General features: G+C 45.7%; 1 protein-coding gene across 5 annotated transcripts in view; it reads left to right on the forward strand.

Moving 5' to 3' along the window:
* Nucleotides 1–3,921: 3,921 nt before the first annotated feature.
* The window catches only part of si:ch211-236h17.3 (carbohydrate sulfotransferase 11), a 47,988-nt gene continuing 26,037 nt past the window's right edge, over nt 3,922–25,872 (forward strand). For 3 of the 5 annotated variants that reach the window (XM_061784997.1, XM_061784999.1, XM_061784995.1), the window contains exon 1: nt 18,932–19,047. Coding sequence is in view for 1 of the 5 variants with exons in the window: in XM_061785000.1 (XP_061640984.1) it covers nt 4,285–4,378 (94 nt within the window). In the remaining 4 variants the exon portion in view is untranslated. Of the gene's footprint in view, nt 4,379–18,931; nt 19,048–25,872 lie in introns of those variants that run through there. The other 2 variants (XM_061785000.1, XM_061784998.1) reach the window with 2 other exon arrangements.

A 25,872-nucleotide genomic window follows, 5' to 3' on the forward strand; every position in this document is an offset into this window, starting at 1 on the left:
CATGTCCACCAGATCAGAGAGCTGTGCAGAAATAATTGCAGCTCACCCTGGGGCACATGTGATCCTGTGGCTCTATACAACCTTCACAAGTGATCTGTAGCATCTGGACTGGTGAAGCCCTCATTCAATGCTCACATCTGACAATAGTCTCACCTGCATGTGTTACCATGACCACCTCCACTTTGATGGGATTCTTTTATTTAGCCTGTTGCCCAGTTTAGTGTGGGCATTATCCTGTATGTGCTGATTCAGTGATGTTTGTTATTCCAATGGCCCACCCAAAAAAAATAATTTAACACGGCAAGCTGTATGTGTGTATTTATATGTGTGTGCACACACACACACAAGGTATGGGTCAGCCACCCATTGTGCAAGTTATCCCACTTAAAAAAAGATGAGAGAAATACAATTTTTATCTTTGGTAAACTTCAACTGTGAGATGAAAATGTAAAAAAAAAAATAATTCCTGGAAATCACTTTTTTGTTGTGTTTGTTAAACCATCCACTTTCTGTAACTCATCCTCACAAGAGTCGCGGGCGTGCTGGAGCCTATCCCAGCTGACTGGGCGAGAGGCGGGTACACCCTGAACTGGTTGCCACCCAATCGCAAGGCACATGGATACAAACAATCATTCATACTCACATTCAAACCTATGGGCAATTTATAGTTATCACTTAACCTTTCATGCATGTTTTTGGGATGTGGGTGGAAACCAGAGTACCCCTAGAAAACCCACGCAGGCATGATTATTATTTTTTTTAAATATATTTTGGCAGAAAATATACATATTTGTATAATTTATATTACGTTTCCTCTGCCTTTTCAAAAGGGGTCAAAAAAATTATAGCATTAAGCTTTAATCATAACAGGTCATACAATCTCCAGCTTCCAAATGGTATGCTAGTTGTGCCTTGGTCCCACCCCACTAAGATTCTGAGCAGATCTTGTGAGCATATCCTGCACATTGAGAACTAGTAAGTTTGCTGACACTTGAGTGTGTTCTCAAGACTGCGGTTAAGAGCAAGCGATCCCTGTTTCACTCTTGACTTGCAATTTACAACATACTCCTTATAAGTAGTCACAATGAGTCACTGAGGAGTGCCACACTTGTGGAACCTTATCTGATATTTCAAATATGATATAGACGTGACTCAGCTGTTCTCTTACTTACCATGTGGGGAAAGTGATTCATAGAATGTTGATTTTATTGTTGTCCTGTTACCTGTTTTAGGAAACGGTTTGCTTCACAGTACTTTGAATATTTCCTTAGCCTCTTGAAGTAAATGAACCTTTACAAATGAATATTAAAAATTCATGTTTTATTTGGTGCAACATGGCTGAACAATGGTGTTTCTGACATGGCCTCCAGAGGGCAGCAGTGGCTCAAAAATGTCTGGATCTCCATTTATCAACTTTGGACTTGAAACTTTGCTGCATGGGTTTGTCTGCATCATTATACTTTCTATTACGCAATATTATCGAAACATTTTAAAAACTGCAGTCTCACTACTTGAACTACACTAAACAGAGCGCAGTCTGCATTTATAGTGAATTGGTTTACTTTTATTCAATACTAGACCAAAGGACTTCATATGATGCACCAATCACAAACAATGAAATAGGATCAGGATCATTCAACGTTAATATACTGACGGAGGAATAAACGACATTTATTCATTAATTTTTATGAATTAGAGGGAATTTGATTGACACTTTCAATAGGTACACCGTGGCGACTCCAAGAGGACGACAATAACATTTCAGTTGCCCTTCACATACACGTACAGTACTAACCAAAAATAAAAACTATGTGAGATCATCCATCCATCCATTTTCACACCGCTTAGAACCCACGCTGCCTGCACCAAAGTCAGGTACCTCTTCACCATCACTGACCATGTGAGAAACATTTGTTACCTAATTTCCCAAATCCTGTTTTGTTTTAACCTTTAACCTGTACATGGTGAATTATATACGAGTTTCTACCTCACGTGCTGGAACAGTGAAAGCAACTCTTCCGTGTCAGACATAATGTCGTGTTTTAAACACAACATTTGTTGATATGTTAAACACTGTTTTTTAATGTGGCAGTTTGAAGAAGTCACCGATCTGGATCCGCAGATGAGAAGAGATAGTAGTCAGTGGCGGAGCTAGACTTTAATCCTTGTGGTGGCCAGGGGGTCCACGGACTACGACGATGAATTTGTTTCTCGACCAGTGAATTGCAATGAGTCTCTAAAAAAAGTAAACTAGTGACTCGATTTCCTGTCACCAAATACAATGTGTTTCATGCGGGGTTTGGTAGGCCTGTGAACTGTACCCCGGGGTGTCGTTTGTAAAGCGGCTCACGCTGAAAAGTACAGCAACATTTTGTCACATTTAACATCAAACTGTGTTTAAAAAAACTGGTGTGAATTTCCGACAGTCACTTTTCTGCACAGAACAATGTTTGTCAACTTTTAAATCTTTTTAAATCTTAAATGTAAATGTTAAATGTACATTTAAATGTAAATATTACTCGTCATCCATCTGGGCCACCAATCTGTAAAACCTCCAGTCAAAATACTTGATAAGCACACATTTGGCGATTAAAGTTACTATTCAAATATGTAAATGACAAGTGGCAGGTCAAAATAAAATAAATGTAGTGTCCTGCTTGAGCACAGTAAATAATTATTCAACATGATTATGTCTTGCTCAAGAGAAGCTTTGGAGTCATTTTCTGTTCATCTTTTCAAAGTGAAGTCAAACTGTGCAAAAAGGGTAACCTTGTAAACCTTTGAGCATCTATTGATTCAACTTGACATCTCTCTTCTCAGTGGTCCAGTGCCAGATGATTATTAGAATGAGCTGGTGCCAGTGACGTGCGGTGAGGTTCATGATTGGTGAGACGCTGACTACGTCACGTGTCTCAAAAGTATTCAATTGACTGTCTGTTGTCGTACTGGAGCGGCTCCAACTAAAATAATAAATATTTAGTGAAATAAAGATGATTCTGAGCTGTGAAGCAGGTGTATGAACCACTTTATCACTGTGCCGCCCACGTTAAAAGCAATTAAATATATATATATATATATATATATATATATATATATATATATATATATATATATATATATATATATATTAAAATATAAAATATCATAAGAACATACACAAAGTACACACAGCTTGCCATGTGAGATTACAAACAACTTTAATTACTTCTTGTATGATTGTATGAGAGGAAAATTGTCAGATGGGATATGCTTCTACAGGTTCAAGTACTTTTACCAAATCGCCAGAGATGCCCATGTTATCAAAAAATAAAATAAAATAAAATAAAAAACAGCAAAAAGGAAAAATATTACTATTTATGATTTTCAGTCCTTGTGGTTCAGTCAAAAGTTTAGAGGGACGTTTCTTTTTCGTACCGTCTATTTTCTTTCCCCTCTAATTTGAATGATACATTAAAATGAATCATCCAAAAATGAATGAAAAATACGTCATTCAAATGAATTGAGCAGTCACACGCTAAGTAACGCTGAATAGTCCAATAATCTTTTGTCTACGGTTAAAACTCTGTCACCGGAAAACGAATATGTTCAACCTCAGTTTCGAAATAAAAGCGCACAATGGCGTCTTGTAGAAAAAGAAAACTATTTTAATTCCGAGAAAAACATTGTCACTACCACACAATTATTGGCAAGGTATACGATAATGTGTGCTTACACAAGGCGGAAAAATCTCACAGTTTTATTTTAATTTAGTACAGTCCCAGACGAGCGATGAAATATAATCTTTAGAATCCAACCAGTGTTTATGAGGATCGACTCCGGCCCCTCCAAATCATAAATGATCATTCATTTACAAATGACGTCACCATTTGGTGGCATCGACGCTCATGTGCGCCTTTTACTTCGAAAGGTTCAACACCGCTCAAGCCGGCCACGCGGCGAGGGAAGGGTTAACTGGGCACGGACCCTTTGGAAAGAAGCCACACGGGCGTCTAAAGTCCCTTTAATAAAATGCCTCCAATGCTGTGACACTCGAGTCGGGGAGCCTTTTTTCCTCGCACGGGCTTCGGTACCGGAGCAACCTGCGCTGCTGACCCCGCGTCGTCACAATTGGACAGGGCGAGGATGTACTGGAAGCTAAAGAGCAGCAAAGGTCGGAAAGACGGATACCCGTGCTTAAGTGAACACCCAGTCTGAACCCAAAAAAAAAAAAAAACCCACATCTCCTCTTCGCATGAGCCCCGGCAGGAATCGGTCGGCAACTTGGTCTCCTCCCGAGGACTCAGGATGAGGAAGCCTAAAATCATTCGAATGCTTTTCGCTCTAAGTCTAGGATGCTTCCTTATGGTCATTTTTTATTTCAACAGCAATCTGAAACCAGGTGAGGAGAAAACAGCCGAATATCTATCTATCTATCTATCTATCTATCTATCTATCTATCTATCTATCTATCTAATCGCCTACGTACAGTTGTGCTCATGCGTTTTAGATATATAGGATATACCCTGGCAAAATTTTAATAAAATATTGGCATTCATATACATATTGTATGTAGAGATGTATATGAAATACAAGGACCACAGAAAAGATTTTGGTAAGGTAATAATTTTCAGTTTATATATATATATATATATATATATATATATATATATATATATATATATATATAATCATCATCATCATCAGCCATTATCTATCCACTACAGGATGGCCTCTTCACGTTTCCAACTACTACGACATTTTGCAATTTGTTGCCAGTGTATTGTTTAATAATTTCATCTATCCATCTACTTTTAGGTCTTCGCCGTGGTCGCTTTGTGTCCAGTGGTATCCAATTGATAGTTTCTGTGGTCCACCTTTTGTCAGCTCTTCGGGCAACGTGGCCAACCCATTTGCATTTAGGGCTTTTTATTTTTTTTAATGACATCGGTAACTCGCGTCTGCCGTCTTATCCAACTGCATCTTTTCTTGTCGCGAATGCTTATTTTCAACATGTGGCGTTCCATGTTCCTTTGGGTTACACATAGTCTTTGTGTAACTTTGGCATTTGTAGTCCAAGTTTCACTACCGTAAGTGGGGACTGGTAAAATACATTGATCGAAAACTTTTCTTTTCAAGCAAATGGGAAGATTGTTCTTGAATATAACACTAAGCCTTCCATAAGCCTGCCGGGCAAGCTTTATGCGGCGTTCAACTTCAGTGCTTGTATTTCCATCCATTGTTAAGTTGGCCTAAATAGATGTAGTTGTCGACGGCGTCTCGGACATAGTCCTCCATTTTGATATCTTTTTATGGACAGTAATGATTGAACATGACCTTCGTTTTGCTTTTGTTCATTTTCAGACCTGGGCGACGGCTTTCTAACTCTAATTCCTGAATACGATGCTGTAGTTGTTCAGCATCGTAGGAGAATAAAATGATGTCATTCTCCTCTTTCGTCTCTTGATCCCATTCCGCAGGATCCAATTGATTTCTCGCCAGAGTTAAGGCCAATCCTGGCGTTAAAGTCACCCATGACTATTCGAAACGTGTGCTCAGATGGAGCTCAGATAAAGACGGGATAAATCCTCGCAAAATGCTTCCACACTTTTGATGCTGGTAACCTAATTGGCAATACTTTTATTAATAATGAAACCAACTCCACCATTGTGTCCGCTTTCTGATCCTCTGTGATAAAATAGATGGCCATTATCGAGAGTCAACATAGCTTCATCTTTCCGACGTATTTCACCAAGTCCAATTATATCCCATTTGATGGCTTCTAGCTCATGTTGTAGTTCTTCTAATCAAGAATCGTCCTTTAGCGTTCGCAGGTTGAGCTTCCCAAAAATAGGATTTCGTGCGTTCTATCTTTTTTGCTTCTTTCTTGCTACTTCTAAAGATGTTTGTAGGAGTAACCGTATTCTGGTCTAGCATCGCCAAGTCCGTTGTCCATAAGCAGCCATAATTAACCCGATGATTCTTAGCACCCTCTGCCGCCAAGCTTGTCTGCCCGCTGCCGTAAGCAGAGGCTCTTTGGCCTCCGGGGAATGAGGTCTGTGTTTTTTGTTGTACTGCTATGAAGAAGGAATAGGCCCTAATCTGCCACGCTGGCCCAATAGCAGATTTCCCACATTTAGTCCCGTAGTTTTACCTACAGTTAAGCCCCAAAGCGATGACAACGCGTTGGGCATTTAGGTGTGTGTGTGTGTGTGTGTGTGTGTGTATGTATGTATGTATGTATATATATATATATATATATATATATATATATATATATATATATACACACACACACACATAAGTGGAATGCAGCTTTGCTGGTCGCTGAAGCAAAAACTCTGGTATGGGAGGAGTTTGGTGAGGCCATGGAGAAAGACCTAAGGATGGCTTCGAGGAAATTCTGGTCCACCATCCGGTGTCTCAGGAGGGGGAAACAATGCACCATCAACACTGTGTATAGTGGGGATGGGGCGCTGCTGACCTCGACTCGGGACATGATGAGTCGGCGGGGAGAATACTTCGAAGACCACAATTCCACCGACACGCCTTCCCATGAGGAAGCAGAGTCTGGGTTCTCTGAGGCGGGCTCTCCTATCTCTGGGGTTGAGGTCACCGAGGTGGTTAAAAAGCTCCTCGGTGGCAAGGCCCCAGGGGTGGATGAGATTCGCCCGGAGTTCCTAAAGGCTCTGGATGTTGTGGGGCTGTCCTGGTTGACACGCCTCTGCAACATCGCGTGGACATCGGGGACGGTGCCTTTGGATTGGCAGACTGGGGTGGTGGTCCCCCTTTTTAAGAAGGGGTACCGGAGGGTGTGTTCCAACGACAGGGGGATCACACTCCTCAGCCTCCCTGGTAAGATCTATTCAGGGGTGCTGGAGAGGAAGGTTCATTGGGAAGTCGAATCTCAGATCCAGGAGGAGCAGTGTGGTTTTCGTCCTGGCCGTGGAAGAGTGGACCAGCTCTACACCCTCGGCAGGGTCCTCGAGGGTGCATGGGAGTTCGCCCAACCAGTCTACATGTGTTTTGTGGACTTGAAGAAGGCGTTTGACTGTGTCCCTCGGGGACTTCTGTGGGGGGTGCTTCGGGAGTATGGGGTAGCGAACCCCCTGATACGGGCTGTTTGGTCCTTGTACATACCGGAGTCAGAGTTTGGTCCACATATCCGACAGTAAGTCGGACTCGTTCCCGGTGAGGGTTGGACTCCACCAAGGCTGCCCTTTGTCACCGATTCTGTTCATAACTTTTATGGACAGAATTTCTCGGCGCACCCGAAGCGTAGAGTGGGTACGGTTTGGTGGCTTCAGTATTGCATCTATGCTTTTTGCAGATGATGTGATTCTGTTTGCTTCATCAAGCGGTGATCACCAACTCTCACTGGAGCGGTTCGCAGCCGAGTGTGAAGCGGCTGGGATGAGAATCAGCACCTCCAAATCTGAGACCATGGTACTCAGTTGGAAAAGGGTAGCGTGCCCTCTCCAAGTATTTTAGGGTCTTGTACACGAGTGATGGAAGAATGGAACGGGAGATCGACAGGCTGATCGGTGCAACGTCTGCAGTGATGCGGACTTTGTATCGGTTCGTTGTGGTAAAGAAGGAGCTAAGCCGAAAGGCGAAGCTCTCGATTTACCGGTTGATCTACGTTCCTACCCTCACCTCTCCACATCGAGAGGAGCCAGATGAGGTGGCTGGTGCATCTGATTCGGATGCCTCTCGAACACCTCACTGTGTTGCAAGCACATCCCACCGGGAGGAGACCCCGGGGACGACCCAGGACACGCTGGAGAGACTACGTCTTTCGGTTGGCCTGGGAAAGCCTCAGGATCCCCCCAAAAGAGCTGGATGAAGTGGCGGGGGAGAGGGAAGTCTGAGGGTCCCTGCTAAAGCTACTGCCCCGTGACCCGACCTCGGATAAGCGGTAGTAAATGGATGGATTCTAAGATGGCGCCTACCAGTGTGGTCGCCTCGGTAACGCGCTCTCTAGTATTGTCTTTGTTTTTGAGTTTTTTGTGTTTTTCGTCCGTCTTTGGAGACCTTACACGACTCACTTACACAAGGGGAGACCTGCTAACCATCAAGGAGTCTACTCCGGACTTTCTGTCACCAACTTTCGAATATCCGCTCAGTTTTTTCCCCGAGTTACTCACCGGAGCGGCGTCCGCGGTTTTCGGCGCATGGAGACGGAAGCGTCGCCACAGAGGGAAGCGAGCAGGCATTCAGGTGAAACTCCGCAAGAGAGGACACAGATTGGCGTTCCCGTCGATCCACCTCGCGAATGTACGCTCCCTACCCAACAAAATGGACGAGCTTCATCTTCTGTTAAAGACCAGTAAAGACTTCGGACGTTCCGCGGCCATGTGCTTCACGGAGACCTGGCTTTGCAACGCTGTACCCGATGGCGCTGTTATGCTTCCCGGTTTCCATATTCATCGAGCGGACCGCGACATGGAATCATCGGGGAAAACAAAGGGCGGCGGGATATGCCTCTATATCAACGAAAAATGGTGTACGGACGTCACGGTGCTCAGCACACACTGCAGCCCGCATTTGGAGTCGCTATTCGTAAACTGTAAACCATTCTACTCCCCACGTGAGTTCGCATCATTCATTCTCGCTGGCGTCTATATTCCGCCTCAAGCTAACACGAACGCCGCATTGCTAACGCTCGCCAATCAAGTCAACGAAATTGAAAAAAAACACCCCGACTCACCCCTCATTATTCTCGGGGACTTTAACAAAGCTAAACTCAACCACGAACTCCCTAAATACAAGCAGCACATCGACTGTCCTACCAGGGAAAATAATACTTTAGACCACTGCTACACCACGGTAAAAAACGCATACCGTGCTATACCTCGTGCAGCCTTGGGCTCGTCTGATCACTGCTTAATTCACTTAATACCGACGTACAGGCAAGAACTTAAATGTGCGAAGCCTACAGTGAAAACAGTCAAAAAGTGGACAAATGAAGCCAAGATGGAACTTCAAAGCTGCTTAGACTGCACAGACTGGAGTGTCTTTGAAAATTCAGCTGGCAGCCTGGATGAATATACGGACACTGTCACATCCTATATCAGTTTCTGTGAAGAGGTCTGTGTTCCAACAAAATCATTTCGCACATTCAACAACAATAAGCCGTGGTTCACTGCTACACTTAAGCAGCTTCGCCAAGCTAAGGAGGACGCATATCAGAGCGGGGACAGGGCCCTGTATAATCGAGCTAGAAACCAGCTGACCAAAGAAATTAACATTGCAAAGAGGATCTATACAGCAATGACTACAGGCCTGTCGCTTTGACATCTGTGGTCATGAAGTCCTTTGAACGTCTTGTGCTGGACCACCTCAAGAGTGTCACAGGTCCCCTGCTGGACCCCCTGCAGTTTGCCTACCAAGCGAACAGATCTGCGGATGATGCAGTCAACATGGGACTGCACTTCATCCTAGAACACCTCGACAGTGCAGGGACCTACGCGAGGATCCTGTTCGTGGACTTCAGCTCAGCGTTCAACACCATCATCCCTGAACTCCTTTCATCCAAGCTTCTCCAGCTCAGCGTCTCACCTGCCATCTGCCAGTGGATTTACAGCTTTCTGACGGGCAGGACACAGCAGGTCAGGCTGGGGGAGGCCACCTCATCCACACGCAGCATCACCACTGGGGCGCCCCAAGGTTGTGTCCTCTCTCCGCTGCTCTTCTCTCTCTACACGAACGACTGCACCTCAGCGAACCCGACTGTCAAACTCCTGAAGTTTGCAGATGACACCACTGTCATCAGCCTCATCAAGGACGGTGACGAGTCTGCATATCGACAGGAAGCGGAGTGGCTGGAGCTGTGGTGCGGCCGACACAACCTGGAGCTGAACACGCTCAAGACTGTAGAGATGATCGTGGACTTCAGGAGGCATCCTTCGCCACAGCTGCCCCTCACGCTGTCCAGCTGCCTTGTGTCAACCGTCGAGACCTTCAAGTTCCTGGGAATTACAATCTCCCAGGACCTGAAGTGGGCGACCAACATCAACTCCGTCCTCAAAAAGGCCCAGCAGAGGATGTACTTCCTGCGGCTTCTGAGAAAGCATGGCCTGCCACCGGAGCTGCTGAGACAGTTCTACACAGCGGTCATCGAATCAGTCCTGTGTTCTTCCATCACAGTCTGGTTTGGTGCTGCTACAAAAAAGGACAAACTCCGACTGCAACGGACAATCAAAACTGCTGAAAGGATTGTCGGTACCCCCCTACCCACCCTTGAGGACTTGCACGCTGCCAGAACTAAGACAAGGGCGTGCAAAATCCTCTCGGACCCTCCCCACCCTGGTCACCAGCTCTTCCAGCTCCTTCCCTCAGGTAGGCGCTACCGATCAATGCAAACTAGAACTAGTAGACATTCCAACAGCTTCTTCCCTCTTGCAATCAACTTCTTGAACAGCTAACTTACAATTCCATTACAACAAGCTGGCAATTTTTTGACTTGAGTTCGTTGTCACATTTCTGTATTATGTATTACTCGTGCACTCACTGTAGTTGTCTCGCCGTGCTGCACTATTTGCATATAGTGGCCACTCATGCCAGAGTAGCATCTGCTCCATTTGCACACTGATTGAGGAGTATCTGTAACATTTGCACAACCATTGTCCCAGATTATCGCAGTACTCGTCACTTTAAACCGCATACACTCCTTGAAGTCTCAGTGCCCTTTGCACAATGGTCATTGCACCGGACTATTGCGATATTAGCCATTCGAACTGAGGACTCTGCATCTTTTTGCACAATTGTTGTTTGTTGTTGTTTTTTGTCAATGTCTTTATGTCTCCAAAGTGTTCTGTAAATTGACTGTCTGTTGTACTAGAGCGGCTCCAACTACCGGAGACAAATTCCTTGTGTGTTTTGGACATACTTGGCAAATAAAGATGATTCTGATTCTGATTCTGATTCTGATGGATGGATGGTTTTGGAATGTGGGAGGAAACTGGAGTACCTGTAGAAAAGCCCCGCAGGCACGTGGAGGACATCATGCAAAAACCACACAGCGAGACCAGATTTGAACCCCAGTCCTCGGAACTGTGAGGCAGATGAGCAACCGTGCCGCCACGAACTTATTAATTTAAAATCAATTAATTTGCTACAGGCTGTTATTAGTTCTCATTCCTTGGATGTGTAATTTGTAGACGGTCCCTAACACAGACGGTAAGCCAAATTGTTGTTGTTGGTATTACATATACATTTGTAGTGACAGCAAATTTAGCCGCAAGTTTTTATTTTATTTATTTATCTTTACATTTTTTTAGAGTTTTCGAAATTGTCCTCCACATACTATACGTGATATAGTGAAAAATGTAGTTATGAGGCAGAGTACGAGCGTGTGTGAACTGAATGTGCGGCGAATATCAAACGTCTTTCTTTCTCCTTCTCTCGCTCATTCCTGACCACGCCGATAACAAACAAATTGCCAAATTTACATCAAATTTCAGGCGGCACGGTGGATGACTGGTTAGAGCGTCAGCCTCACAGTTCTGAGGACCGGGGTTCAATCGCCGGCCCCGCCTGTGTGGAGTTTGCATGTTCTCCCCGTGCCTGCGTGGGTTTTCTCCGGTCACTCCGGTTTCCTCCCACATCCCAAAAACATGCATTAATTGGAGACTCTAAATTGCCCGTAGGTGTGACTCTGAGTGCAAATGGTTGTTTGTTTGTTTGTTTGTTTGTATGTGCCCTGTGATTGGCTGGCAACCAGTTCAGGGTATACCCCGCCTCCTGCCCGATGATAGATGGGATAGACTTCAGCACGCCCGCGACCCTAGTGAGGAGAAGCGGCTCAGAAAATGGATGGATGGACATCAAACTTCACAGAAAACAAGAATAACAATAGTTCATCACGAAGGAGTTAGAAGTGATGCTGATGCTTCCTGCAATCCCAATCAGCCTTTCTTCCCCTGACATTGTGCTTTGGCAGCCCAGCTCATTATCATGCTTTGACAAATGTCATTTGGCGGGCCAGGTATAATTGGCGGCGGGCCAATTATGGCCCACGGTCCACTAGTTGCTGACCACTGCTCTAAACCATGCTTAGACTTGCACTAGGTTAATCTGAATAGTCAGTGTTGCGCAACAGGCCGGCTGGACCTTGTATATGTTCTAGTATTTATCTTTATCAGAGTTTCTGAAACTTTTGTGAAGCTTCACACTGCGATGCTAAACTGTTACAAACAGAAATGACGTAGAGATGCTATTTAACAGTTTGCGTCCATGTTACCGTAGCTTGACCCCCTTCCAGACGTAAGGCATTTGTGTACATGGTTGTTGCTTCTGATAGTTATAAAAATGGAAATTGCTGCTGCTTGTTTGGCTCATGGACACCCTTGCTTGGGATATAATGACCACTACCTACACCAAAGGAGGAACTAAAATCTCCCGAACAACTCATTTACTGCTTCGGCAGTAAACACAGACAAAATGTAGAACTGTGAAAACATTTGTATGGAGTAGAAAACAAAATAACCCTGGGACATGCAGAAATGATGCGAGGAACTATTTCATTACCAAACTGGTTCATGAATGATGACTGTTTCCTCAGCTGGGTTGGTAATGGCTAGAAGAAGTTCCAGCTGGCAGGTTGTAGGATTTGCCCGTACCCAACCATTTCTAGGTCCTCTTGGCCACACACAATGGCCTCATTCAGACATAACTTGCAATATCATGTGCCCCCCAAAAATAACAATAACAATAATAACATATAGGCTATCTGTGCTGTTGGGAGGGTATAGGGAGGCAAGTTAGTTCTGAAAATGTGCAATGTGTAACATGGTGTGAGAGTTATGTGCACAGATCCAAAAAGACCTGCCTCATGTGGTGTGGAACAGCATACCATACTGTCAGACTCATTCAGTAATGGACTGTTATGCTTATGTAGTACATTTTTGTGGCTAATTGGAAACGTTTGCATTGAACTTCGAAGTGTGCTTATGATTTATATCTTATATTAAAGTCATCATCTATCTAGTCAAAAAGTCAGAGGCTAGAGGAAGCTCTTGAACAGTGAGGAGGGACATTTGATTTGGAGTAGGTAGCTAATTAATGTTTGACTGAAAAATAAGAGTCTGAAACTTTTCCGGGCTAAAATGAAAGGTTTACTATATGACTGTTACCAGTAAAAAGGGGAACACTGCATGTGTGAGGCCTGATTCTTTCTGCTTTGCATATACAGAACGAAGCAAAAATTGACATTTACTCTGGAAATAGAAATTAGTGAACTAAAATACCGAATAATTAAATGCACATAAAGTAGTCTACCAAAGCATTTTATTTGCTTTCGTAAAACCTTTATTTTTGCTCTGTTGTGGCATCATTGGTTAAAGTTTGTTTACTCTAGTGGTGACCTAAGCTGCAAGAGAACAGTCACATATTAAAACAAACATTAACTGCATGTCATTGTTTTTGATTTGAGTAAATGTCTTAAGCACTAAATCAGAATTTAGGATAGCTCTATCAAGTAAATATACCTTAACTTCTATGTTGTATGCTGAAAAGAATGGTTTTATGGGACATGACACTTAGAAATATGTATCTTTCTAATTGGAGGCTAGGTGTTATGTTCCACTGAATTTACAAATTCGCAGCGATTAAAGAGGAAATAGTCTGTGTGATACAGAAGGGTACGGAATGCTATTATGTTTTATGGCATTGTCAGGATCTTTCCATGTACAGTATCTTCCTCCTCTTGTGAAAAATAGAGTTAATGAATGTATATGTCACCAGTAAACTTTAGAGACACAGATGTAACTGAAAGTTTGGCTCTCCTGATCGTTTGGCGTGTATTATTGGTGCACCATCCATCCATCCATTTTCTACCGCTTATCCGAGGTCGGGTCGCGGGGGCAGTAACTTTAGCAGGGATGCCCAGACCTCCCTCTCCCCAGCCACTTCATCCATCTCTTCCGGGGGGATCTCGAGGCGTTCCCAGGCCAGCCGAAGGATGTAGTCTCTCCAGCGTGTCCTGGGTCATCCCCGGGGCATCCTCCCGGTGGGACGTGCCCGGAACACCTCACCAGGGAGGCGTCCGGGAGGCATCCGAATCAGATGCCCCAGCCACTCATCTGGCTCCTCTCGATGTGAAGGAGCAGCGGCTCTACTCTGAGATCCTCCCGGATGACCGAGCTTCTCACCCTATCTCTAAGGGAGAGCCCGGACACCCTGCGGAGGAAACTCATTTCGGCCGCTTGTATCCGGGATCTTGTTCTTTCGGTCACGACCCACAGCTCGTGCTGATTCTCATCCCGGCCGCTTCACACTCGGCTGCGAACTGCTCCAGTGAGAGTTGGAGGTCACGGCTTGATGAAGCCAACAGAACCACATCATCTGCAAAAAGCAGAGATGCAATACTGAGGCCACCAAACCGGACCCCCTATTCGCCTCGGCTGCGCCCAGAAATTCTGTCCATAAAAGTTATGAACAGACATTGGCAGGGTCCTCGAGGGTGCATGGGAGTTCGCCCCACCAGTCTACATGTGTTTTGTGGACTTGGAGAAGGCGTTCGACCGTGTCCCTCGGGGGGTCCTGTGGGGGGTGCTTCGGGAGTATGGGGTACCGAACCCCCTGATACGGGCTGTTCGATCCCTGTACGACCGGAGTCAGAGTTTGGTCCGCATATCCGGCAGTAAGTTGGACTCGTTTCCGGTGAGGGTTGGACTCCGCCAAGGCTGCCCTTTGTCACCGATTCTGTTCACTCATTCACCTCATGCATTAAATTGCATTCCTTGCCTGGACTTGACTGGAGGCCATGGAAGTTATAAAAACTAACAGCTCGGCACTTCAGCATGATTGTAGTCCACTTATCACACCATTGTATGGTCTGTTTTTATTGTTTCAGTGATGAAATGATAGTAGAATAATAGTGACAGTACTCAGACCATTATCAGTTTCTGTTCCAAAAGTTCCACAAAGGTAGATTCAAGGCAACTGGACTGTTCTTGTTCATTGAACTTCAACATATCAACATACAAGAACAGTCCAGTTGTCGTGATTCAACCTTTGCGGATTACCATGACCTGAATGACTGAGAAGCTACATAGACATGTTCCAAAAAGTACACTTATTTAATTTTAAATGGCACATTGTGCTTTCCAGTGCTTTGCTTTATCTAGCAATATACAGGGCTCAACACTAACTTTTCCACTGGTAGCACTGGTGCGACCAACCTTTTCAATTGGTAGCACCAGCACATGATTTGGTTGCACCCTTTTTGGGGGGTACAGCATGACCACGCATGCTGATGTATAGTTGTCTTATTTGGCATTCAGTAGTTTCGTACGAAGTGAAGATTGACCGTGAGTCAATATTTACAAAATATTTTACTGTGACAATGAAGTTTGTGTGCAACAAGCAGTGGCTGACAAAACTTTTTCTTTTACATAATTTTAGAAGACATATCAAAATTGTTTTCAAATAAAAGGCAAAGCAAAACAACAGGCATGCATGTGTTTACATGTATTGTTTAACTTTTGATAAATGCTGTACTTAACAGCAGCATAACTTTAACTTAATATGAACATCGCTTCAGACCCTGCAATTCAACTTTGAGGGGCCAGCTCTTATAGTGGTCCCCCTGACCATCTTCCCCTGGGAGAACCACATTTTAACATCCTTCCTGGCATCATAACCCATCAATTCTCGCCCCTCAACACTGATTGACTGAAGGTTAGGAAAGGCTTTTTAGTTGCAGCATAAATGCCTTGATTGAAACAGGCACATACTGTATGTATTTATTGATTAATATCACTTATTGATTCATTTATTAAAATGTATCCATCAAATTCTTAATATACTAATATTAATTATTTTTTGAGCATTATTCACTCTCATTATAAACAGAAACACAGAGTATCTTCTGCATAGGCACGTTCAACCTGAATGTGGCCAACCAGGATCATGGAGGGTCTTCCATTCTCAATAGTGCAGGCATAACTCTTTCGTGGAGATGTCAGTGTCTCCATCTATCATAAATGTAGTGGGTGGAGCTAACACCTGAACGCTTACAAGCACACTGACCACGGATGTGCCATAGCTTTGAACAACAACAACAATGAATGCTTGCTTCGAGGAGCGCCAATATTCCTGTCCAACATTACAACAAACACAGGAACTCTGCTACGTTTCGCTTTCACTGGGTTGCCATTTGGACTAGAAATGTGCATGCGTGGAACATGTACCGATGTAATCCCTGAAATGTAGTATGAATAGAACTGCGTGCTCATCTGCAGTTCGCATGCAAGTCCAAAGCAGTCTGTGTATCCACAATGCGGGAAGTATGGAAGAGTGAAAAAGAGGGTGACTTTAAATCAATTTGTCTAATGCAGTGACTGCTTTAGAAGGGGAATGAAAACATATGCACTCGAACAAACACGACTAGATAAAATTTTACTCGCACACGCTGAAAAAAGGTCACATGATCATTTTGGTCGCAATCTCGAGCCCTGGCATGGGCATTTTTTAAAATCGGTTATTTAATTTTCATAAATACTCAACTAGTTTGCAACAGATTACGTGCCATATGCAAATTGGACTCTAATTTTACATCTGCATACATTCTTCCGAGAGTCAATAAACAGTAACGACACCACCCACATGCCCTGCCTTTGCACTAACACCCTTAAAACACACATTTGTGGGCTAAAAGGATCAGGCTTTCCCTTGTACAGTGTGTCTCTCTGTAGAGCTTTTTGGCAGGAAAGGCCAAGGAGTGTTAGGGAGGGGGGTGCTTCTCCCAGTGGGACCAAAAACAGAGGTCCGTTTTAGACCGAGACAGGACTAACACACATCGGCTTCTATATGTTTTGCATTGCCAAAGCTCCTGTTTCTGAACAGGCCTGGAGGAATGCAGAGGAAAAGGCTTTGCAGGTTTGGGTCTAGACAGGGTTAAACCAATATGAATACTCATTCCTTGCAATGCTCTTTGGATGAATCTCAGTGGAACAGTGGGTGGGATGGGGTTGGGGGACAGCAGATATACTGTAGTGTTTGGGAAATGCATTCCACACCCTAAAATTGGAAAGAGTTTGAAAAATGCAAATTCTAAAAGAAAACGGTGTTCCATTTAACAGAAGGCAGCAGTACTGGCAATTCCATCAACTTAAGTTTGGATTCAACATTGCAAAAAAAGGTGAGGCAGTTTTGATTTGTGGTGAAGTACTGCCAACTAAGAAATTGAAATGGCTTAAGACCAAATGTTATTGTGTGATAATTTAGTACAAAAGCAAAGATAGGCAAGATGATTGCCCAGGTTGCTCAAATGTTTAAATAGCTGTTTAGATTTTGATATTTCACTCACTCTACAGTGTAGAGTCTACACTATAGTTTCAGGAAATGTGGAGGTTTTCTTTGAATCACAATTAGCAATGGTACACACACTTCACAATCGCCTCGCGATTGACTGGTGACCAGTCCAGGATGTAGTCCGCTCGCGCCCATTCAATTGGGATAGGCTCAAGGCCCTTCCATGACCCTGAGCAGCATTTGCAGTATAGTAATTGGATGGATAGATTTTCTATGAAATGTATAGCATGATACAGTATGATACAGAATTAAAAAGCACCAATTAGACTGTCTAGAAACAAACATTTCATCACAGTAATTCTAAACAATTATTTAACAAGGAAGGAAACAGTTACTGGTAAATATCAATATGCAACACTTCTAAATTTGACATTTTGAAATGATTACTAGTCATGGGCTGGTCATGTGGTCCTTGGGAGGGGGTGGGGGGGAGCGGGGAGGGGCACCTGGTGCTGTGTGACTCCTGTTCCAGAGTCAAAAGAACTATCTTTCTACAATGTGAAAACAAATGACAAATGTTCCTTCATCCTCCAGCTCCGGTACGTCACACACGACTGCTCAAGTTCAGTAGGTTCTAGCTGAACACCCCGATGAACAACCTATAAAATAGCAACTCATAATAGTAAAACATTTAAAATTAAAATTACTAGACACGGATGACAATTATCTCCTAGCTTTTCTCCATTTAATAATAAAACATATTTGATATAGAAAACACAAAAAACAAATCTTTGTTTCTTGTTTTTGTTTTGGTTCATACAGAGTGCTTCAAAAGTCAAATTAGTGCTTAATGTACAGTATATTCTAAAACTCATACTGTGGAATACACAAAGACTATCCCTCTCAAAACTGGAATACAACTGCAAGGAATTGATAATGAAATAAGGCATAGGAATGGGTCTTTTACATGAGTTTGACAGTTCTGCAAACTGCCAGTCATAAATATAGCGTGCAGTTGAAACAGATTTCTTGGATTTGAACAGACTCACCGTCTTGGAGCTTGTGGTGACTGGACTGAATCTTGTCCTACCTACAGGAAAAAATGCATCTCTTTTTGATCGAAGCTAGGTATGAATGAAACAACACTAGCTGCCCTCATTTAAAAGTGTCATAAATCTGTCATTTTCCCTCAGATTATGTGTCTGTGTGTTCAGTCATCTTCAAATTTCAGTTGAACATTAAAATTAAGGAATACACTGCTGGAAATTGCTTTGGCTTGTTTCCATGTTGCAGCTGTCTTTGCAGATATCACATTTCCTGGAAAGGGAGCAGTGGCAAATGTCATTTTATTTGTGCACGTACAATGCATGTTAGTTTTTATTCACCTACTAAAATTAAATGTTCCAGCAACATATATCGATTTTACGTGGATATCAATGTACACATGATGACGCTTATCCTCAATGGTGCCTTCAGTCTCATGTTACCTTAACATATGATTAAACACTGCATGTATGTACAAACCCCAATTCCAATGAAGTTGGGACATGGTGTAAAACGTATCAAACAACAGAATAAAATCATTTGCAAATTCTTTTCAACCTATATTAAATTTAATACACTACAAAAACAAGATATTTAATGTTGCAACTGATGAATATTGTTTTTGTTGTTTTTTTGCAAGTATTCCCTCATTTTGAATTTGATGCCTGCAACATGTTCCAGAAAAGCAACAAGAGACTGGGAAAGTTGAGGAATGCTCAAAAAACACGTTTGGAAACTTCCACAGGTGAACAGATTCATTGCAAACAGGTGAGTGTCATGATTAGGTATAAAAAGAGCATCCCTGAAAAGCTCAGTTGTTCACAAGCAAGGATTGGGCAAAATTCACCACTTTGTGAACAACTGCGTGAGCAAATAATCCAACAGTTGAAGAACAACATTTCTTGACGTACAACTGCAACAGATTTAGGGATTTCATCATCTACGGTCCATAATTTCATCAGAAGATTCAGAGAATCTGAAGAAATCCTACATGTAAACAGCAAGGCCAAAAACCAACATTGAATGCCCGTGACCTTTGATCCCTCAGGCGTCACTACACTAGTAAACGGCGTCATTGTCCAGAGGATATGAACGAGTGGGCTCAGGAACACTTGTCAGTTAATACAGTTTGTTGCTATATCTACAAATAAAAGCTAAAACTTTACCATGCAATGCGAAAGCCATACACATGTAGTGTACTGACTAAAATGTGTTGAACTGTATTTGTTTGAATTGCTGTTGTGAAAACTAGTTAAAAGTTTGTTTGGTTCTTTGTGTGGATGGATACTGGGGTGTCCTGCGTTCCGAGGGGTCTGTGAACATTTCAGGTTTTTTTTTTGTTTTAATGATTGATTGAAGGGGTGGTACGTCCAATGGGATTGGGGGAAGGAGGTGGGTCGTGGAGAGGAAGAGCGGGAGATGCGGCGGGGAAAGAAGAGTTTTTTTGGGGGGTTTGGACCTGGTTTTTCGATGCGAACGGATTTTTGCCTGTTTTCAACGCGAATGGATTTTTGACTGTTTTCAACGCGAATGGATTTACTCTTTCAAAGCCACGGGTCCTGCCTGCTCAAGGCCACCGGGCTGCCGCTTCGACGCTACCGGATCCAGTCGCTGTGCCTACTGAAGCGTTTTGAGGGCGTGTTCCTACGACAATCGGTTTGGGTTTCTTTTCCCCAGTGAACTGAGGGTTCAACGGTTTTGTGAATACTGCCTTTGAGGGCTACACACAGTATCAACAACATCCAGAAAGGCCATCGACTTCTCTGGGCCCTGGCTCATCTGAGATGGACTGAACCAATGTGGAAAAGTGTGCTTGTGGTCTGATGAGTCCACATTTCTTTTACTTTTATTATTTTTAATCATAGACGTCGTGTCCATCCATCCATCCATTCTCTACCGCTTATCCGGGTCGGGTCGCGGGGGCAGTAGCTTCAGCAGGGACGCCCAGACTACCCTCTCCCCAGCCACTTCATCCAGCTCTTCCGGGGGGATCCCGAGGCGTTCCCAGGCCAGCCGAAGGATGTAGTCTCTCCAGCGCGTCCTGGGTCGTCCCCGGGGTCTCCTCCCGGTGGGACATGCCCGGAACACCTCACCAGGGAGGCGTCCGGGAGGCATCCGAATCAGATGCCCCAGCCACCTCATCTGGCTCCTCTCAATGCGGAGGAGTAGCGGCTCTACTCTGAGATCCTCCCGGATGACCGAGCTTCTCACCCTATCTCTAAGGGAGAGCCCGGACACCCTGCGGAGGAAACTCATTTCGGCCGCTTGTATCCGGGATCTTGTTCTTTCGGTCACGACCCACAGCTCATGACCATAGGTGAGGGTAGGAACGAAGATCGACCGGTAAATTGAGAGCTTCGCCTTTCGGCTTAACTCTTTCTTTACCACAACGGACCGATACAAAGTCCGGATCACTGCAGACGCTGCACCGATCCGCCTGTCGATCTCCCGTTCCATTCTTCCCTCACTCGTGAACAAGACCCCAAGATACTTGAATTCCTCCACTTGGGGCAGGATCTCATCCCCGACCTGGAGATGGCATGCCACCCTTTCCCGACTGAGGACCATGGTCTCAGATTTGGAGGTGCTGATTCTCATCCCAGCCGCTTCACACTCGGCTGCGAACTGCTCCAATGAGAGTTGGAAGTCACGGCTTGATGAAGCCAACAGAACCACATCATCTGCAAAAAGCAGAGATGCAATACTGAGGCCACCAAACCGGACCCCCTCTACGCCTCGGCTGCGCCTAGAAATTCTGTCCATAAAAGTTATGAACAGAATCGGCGACAAAGGGCAGCCTTGGCGGAGTCCAACCCTCACCGGGAACGAGTCCGACTTACTGCCGGATATGCGGACCAAACTCTGACTCCGGTCGTACAGGGACCGAACAGCCCGTATCAGGGGGTTCGGTACCCCATACTCCCGAAGCACTCTCCACAGGACTCCCCGAGGGACACGGTCGAACGCCTTCTCCAAGTCCACAAAACACATGTAGACTGGTTGGGCGAACTCCCATGCACCCTCGAGGACCCTGCCGAGGGTGTAGAGCTGGTCCACTGTTCCACGGCCAGGACGAAAACCACACTGCTCCTCCTGAATCTGAGATTCGACTTCCCGACGGACCCTCCTCTCCAGCACCCCTGAATAGACCTTACCAGGGAGGCTGAGCAGTGTGATCCCCCTGTAGTTGGAACACACCCTCCGGTCCCCCTTCTTAAAAAGGGGGACCACCACCCCAGTCTGCCAATCCAGAGGCACTGTCCCCGATGTCCACGCGATGTTGCAGAGGCGTGTCAACCAGGACAGCCCCACAACATCCAGAGCCTTTAGGAACTCCGGGCGAATCTCATCCACCCCCGGGGCCCTGCCACCGAGGAGCTTTTTAACTACCTCGGTGACCTCAAACCCAGAGATAGGAGAGCCCGCCTCAGAGAACCCACACTCTGCTTCCCCATGGGAAGGCGTGTCGGTGGAATTGAGGAGGTCTTCGAAGTATTCTCCCCACCGACTCACGTCCCGAGTCGAGGTCAGCAGCGCCCCATCCCCACTATACACAGTGTTGGTGGTGCACTGCTTTCCTCTCCTGAGACGTTGGATGGTGGACCAGAATTTCCTCGAAGCCGTCTGGAAGTCTTTCTCCATGGCCTCACCGAACTCCTCCCATGCCCGGGTTTTTGCTTCAGCGACCACCAGAGCTGCATTCCGCTTGGCCAGCCGGTACCCATCAGCTGCCTCAGGAGTCCCACAGGCCAAAAAGGCCCGATAGGACTCCTTCTTCAGCTTGACGGCATCCCTCACCGTTGGTGTCCACCAACGGGTTCGGGGATTGCCGCCACGACAGGCACCGACCACCTTACGGCCACAGCTCCGGTCGGCCGCCTCAGCAATGGAGGCGCGGAACATGGTCCACTCGGACTCGATGTCCCCCGCCTCCCCCGGAACATGAGCAAAGTTCTGTCGGAGGTGGGAGTTGAAACTCCTTCTGACAGGGGATTCTGCCAGACGTTCCCAGCAGACCCTCACAATACGTTTGGGCCTGCCACGTCGGACCGGCATCTTCCCCCACCATCGGAGCCAACTCACCACCAGGTGGTGATCAGTTGACAGCTCCGCCCCTCTCTTCACCCGAGTGTCCAAGACATGCGGCCGCAAGTCCGATGACACGACCACAAAGTCGATCATCGAACTGCGACCTAGGGTGTCCTGGTGCCAAGTGCACGTGTGGACACCCTTATGCTTGAACATGGTGTTCGTTATGGACAATCCGTGACGAGCACAGAAGTCCAATAACAGAACACCGCTTGGGTTCTGATCGGGGGGGCCGTTCCTCCCAATCGCGCCCTTCCAGGTCTCACTGTCATTGCCCACGTGAGCATTGAAGTCCCCCAACAGAACAATGGAGTCCCCAGCGGGAGCGCTCTCCAGCACCCCCTCCAAGGACTCCAAAAAGGGTGGGTACTCTGAACTGCTGTTTGGTGCATAGGCACAAACAACAGTCAGGACCCGTCCCCCCACCCGAAGGCGGAGGGAGGCTACCCTCTCGTCCACCGGGGTGAACCCCAACGTACAGGCGCCGAGCCGGGGGGCAATAAGTATACCCACACCTGCTCGGCGCCTCTCACCATGGGCAACTCCAGAGTGGAAGAGAGTCCAACCCCTCTCGAGAGGACTGGTACCAGAGCCCCAGGTGTGTGTGGAGGCGAGTCCGACTATATCGAGTTGGAACTTCTCGACCTCACACACCAGCTCGGGCTCCTTCCCTGCCAGAGAGGTGACATTCCACGTCCCTAGAGCCAGCTTCTGTAGCCGGGGATCGGATCGCCAAGGTCCCCGCTTTCGGCCACCGCCCAGCTCACACTGCACCCGACCCCTATGGCCCCTCCCACAGGTGGTGAGCCCATGGGAAGGGGGACCCACGTTACCCTTTCGGGCTGTGCCCGGCCGGGCCCCATGGGTGCAGGCCCGGCCACCAGGCGCACGCCTTTGAGCCCCACCACCAGGCCTGGCTCCAGTGGGGGGCCCCGCTGGCCCGCGTCCGGGAAAGGGAAAACGAAGTCCATTGTTTGTCGTCATCATTAGGGGTCTTTGAGCCGTGCTTTGTCTGGTCCCTCACCTAGGACCTGTTTGTCATGGGTGACCCTGCCAGGGGCATAAAGCCCCAGACAACTTAGCTCCTAGGATCACTGGGACACACAAACCCCTCCACCACGACAAGGTGACGGCTCAAGGAGGGGTAGGCGTCGTGTCCTCCGGGCTAAAGTGGAAAAGGACCATTCAGATTGTTATCAGGGCAAAGTTCAAAAGCATCTGTGATGGTATGGGGGTGTGTTAGTGCCAATGGCATAGCTAACTTGCTTATCTACACTGAACAAAAATATAAACGCAACACTTTTGTTTTTGTTCCCCTTTTTTCGTGAGCTGGACTCAAAGATCTAAAACCTTTTCTACACACACAAAAGGCCATTTCCCTCAAATATTGTTCACATATGTCTAAATCTGTGTTAGTGAGCATTTCTTCTTTGTCGAGATAATCCATCCCACCTCACAGGTGTGGCATATCAAGATGCTGATTAGACAGCATAATCATGCTTTCACAGGTGTGCCTTAGGTTGGCCACAATAAAAGGCCACTCTGAAATGTGCAGTTTTGCTTTATTGTGGGGTCTGGGGGGGTCAGAAAACCAGTCAGTATCTGGTGTGACCACCATTTGCCTCACGCAGTGCAACACATCTCCTTCGCATAGAGTTGATCAGGTTGTTGATTGTGGCCTGTGGAGTGTTGGTCCACTCCTCTTCAATGGCTGTGCGAAGTTGCTGGATCTTGGCAGGAACTGTAACACGCTGTCGTATCCGCCGATCCAGTGCATCCCAAACATGCTCAATGGGTGATATGTCCGGGCGTATGCTGGACATGCAAGAACTGGGATGTTTTTAGCTTCCAGGAATTGTGTACATATCCTTGCAACATGGGACCGTGCATTACCATGCTGCAACATGAGGTGATGGTCGTGGATGAACGGCACAACAATTTATGACACAAAATATTAAAATTTGGGTTTTTTAAATTTAATTTATCTATAAATGTATTATTTATTCGCTCACCTGGCTTGACTCACATATGATTTTAAGTGATATTCCATACTAAATCCATATGGTTTAATGATGCTGGTTTACCCTTTGCAGCTATAACAGCTTTGACTCTTGTAAGAAGGCTTTCAACAAGGTTTAGGGTTGAGTTTATAGGAATTTTTGCCCATTCTTCCAGGAGCATGTTTGTGAGGTCACGCACTGATGTTGGGCGAGAAAGCCTGGCTCACTCTCCACTCGAAATCAACCCAAAGGTGTTGTATCGGGTTGAGGCCTGGACTGTGCAGGCCAGCCAAGTTTATCATGAAGGAACCTGTGTTTTAAAATCTCCTAACTCCCGTGGTTCCAAGCATGTTCGTTTTCGTGAAAGAACTTCGTTCACAACAATGTATCAAAACCAATCAATTTATTCCTGACAGAGGAGTCTATACATTTGCAGAGCTCTGGGTTCGTAACTACCCTATCTTATCCTTAGCAGATAAAGTAGTCGAACAAAAAACTATCTGACTCTACCCCAGACTTTATACAATGTTTCAAACAGGCCAGTATGGAATCGCTGTCGTCTGATTGGTCCGTAATCTGACGTCATCGTTGTTCTGCGGACCATCTGATCTGGCTCCAGACTTCTGCTCCAGGTGTCGCCTGCAGATGTCGGCTCACATTCCTGCATTCAATGTTTATAGTGGCTCCCCGCAGTTCCTTTCTTCCTTGACATCTGTCTCCAAATACCCCCCGATGGGGGCCTTCCTGCAATATACTCCTAAATTCCAATACACATTCTCTTCCAAACTAGTTAGAATTACATATTAGAATATAAAGTATTCTATATTCCCTTCAATCAACACCAAACTCTCTCATCCATGTCTTTATGGACCTTGCTTTGTGCACTGGTGCACATACATGTTGGAACAGGAAGGGTTAATCCCCAAACTGTTTGACTGTCCAAAATATCTTGGGGTGGTGAAACATTCAGAGTTCCTTTCACGAGAGCTCAGGGGCCAATATTTTGGACATTTCCAACATTGTGGGAACAGTTTTGAAATGGCCCTTCCTGTTCCAACATGACTGTGCATCAGTGCACAAATCAGGGTTTATAAAGACATGGCTGAGAGATTTTGATGTGGATGAACTTGACTGGCCTCCACAATCCTGACGTCAACCCTATAGAACACTTTTGGATGAAATTAGGGCAACGACTGAGAGCCAGGCCTTCTCGTCCAGTACCAGCGTGTCCTGGGTCGTCCCCGAGGTCTCCTCCTGGTGGGACGTGCTCGGAACACCTCACCAGGGAGGCATCCAGGAGGCATACGAATCAGATGCCCCAGCCACCTCATCTGGCTCCTCTCGATGTGAAGGAGCAACGGCTCTACTCAGAGATCCTCCCGGATGACCGAGCTTCTCACCCTATCTCTAAGGGAGAGCCTGGACACCCTGCGGACAACTCATTTTGGCCGCTTGTATCCGGGATCTTGTTCTTTCAGTCACGACCCACAACTCATGACCATAG

The sequence above is a fragment of the Phyllopteryx taeniolatus genome, chromosome 9 (assembly GCF_024500385.1).
Source record: "Phyllopteryx taeniolatus isolate TA_2022b chromosome 9, UOR_Ptae_1.2, whole genome shotgun sequence".
Taxonomy (NCBI): Eukaryota; Metazoa; Chordata; class Actinopteri; order Syngnathiformes; family Syngnathidae; genus Phyllopteryx; species Phyllopteryx taeniolatus.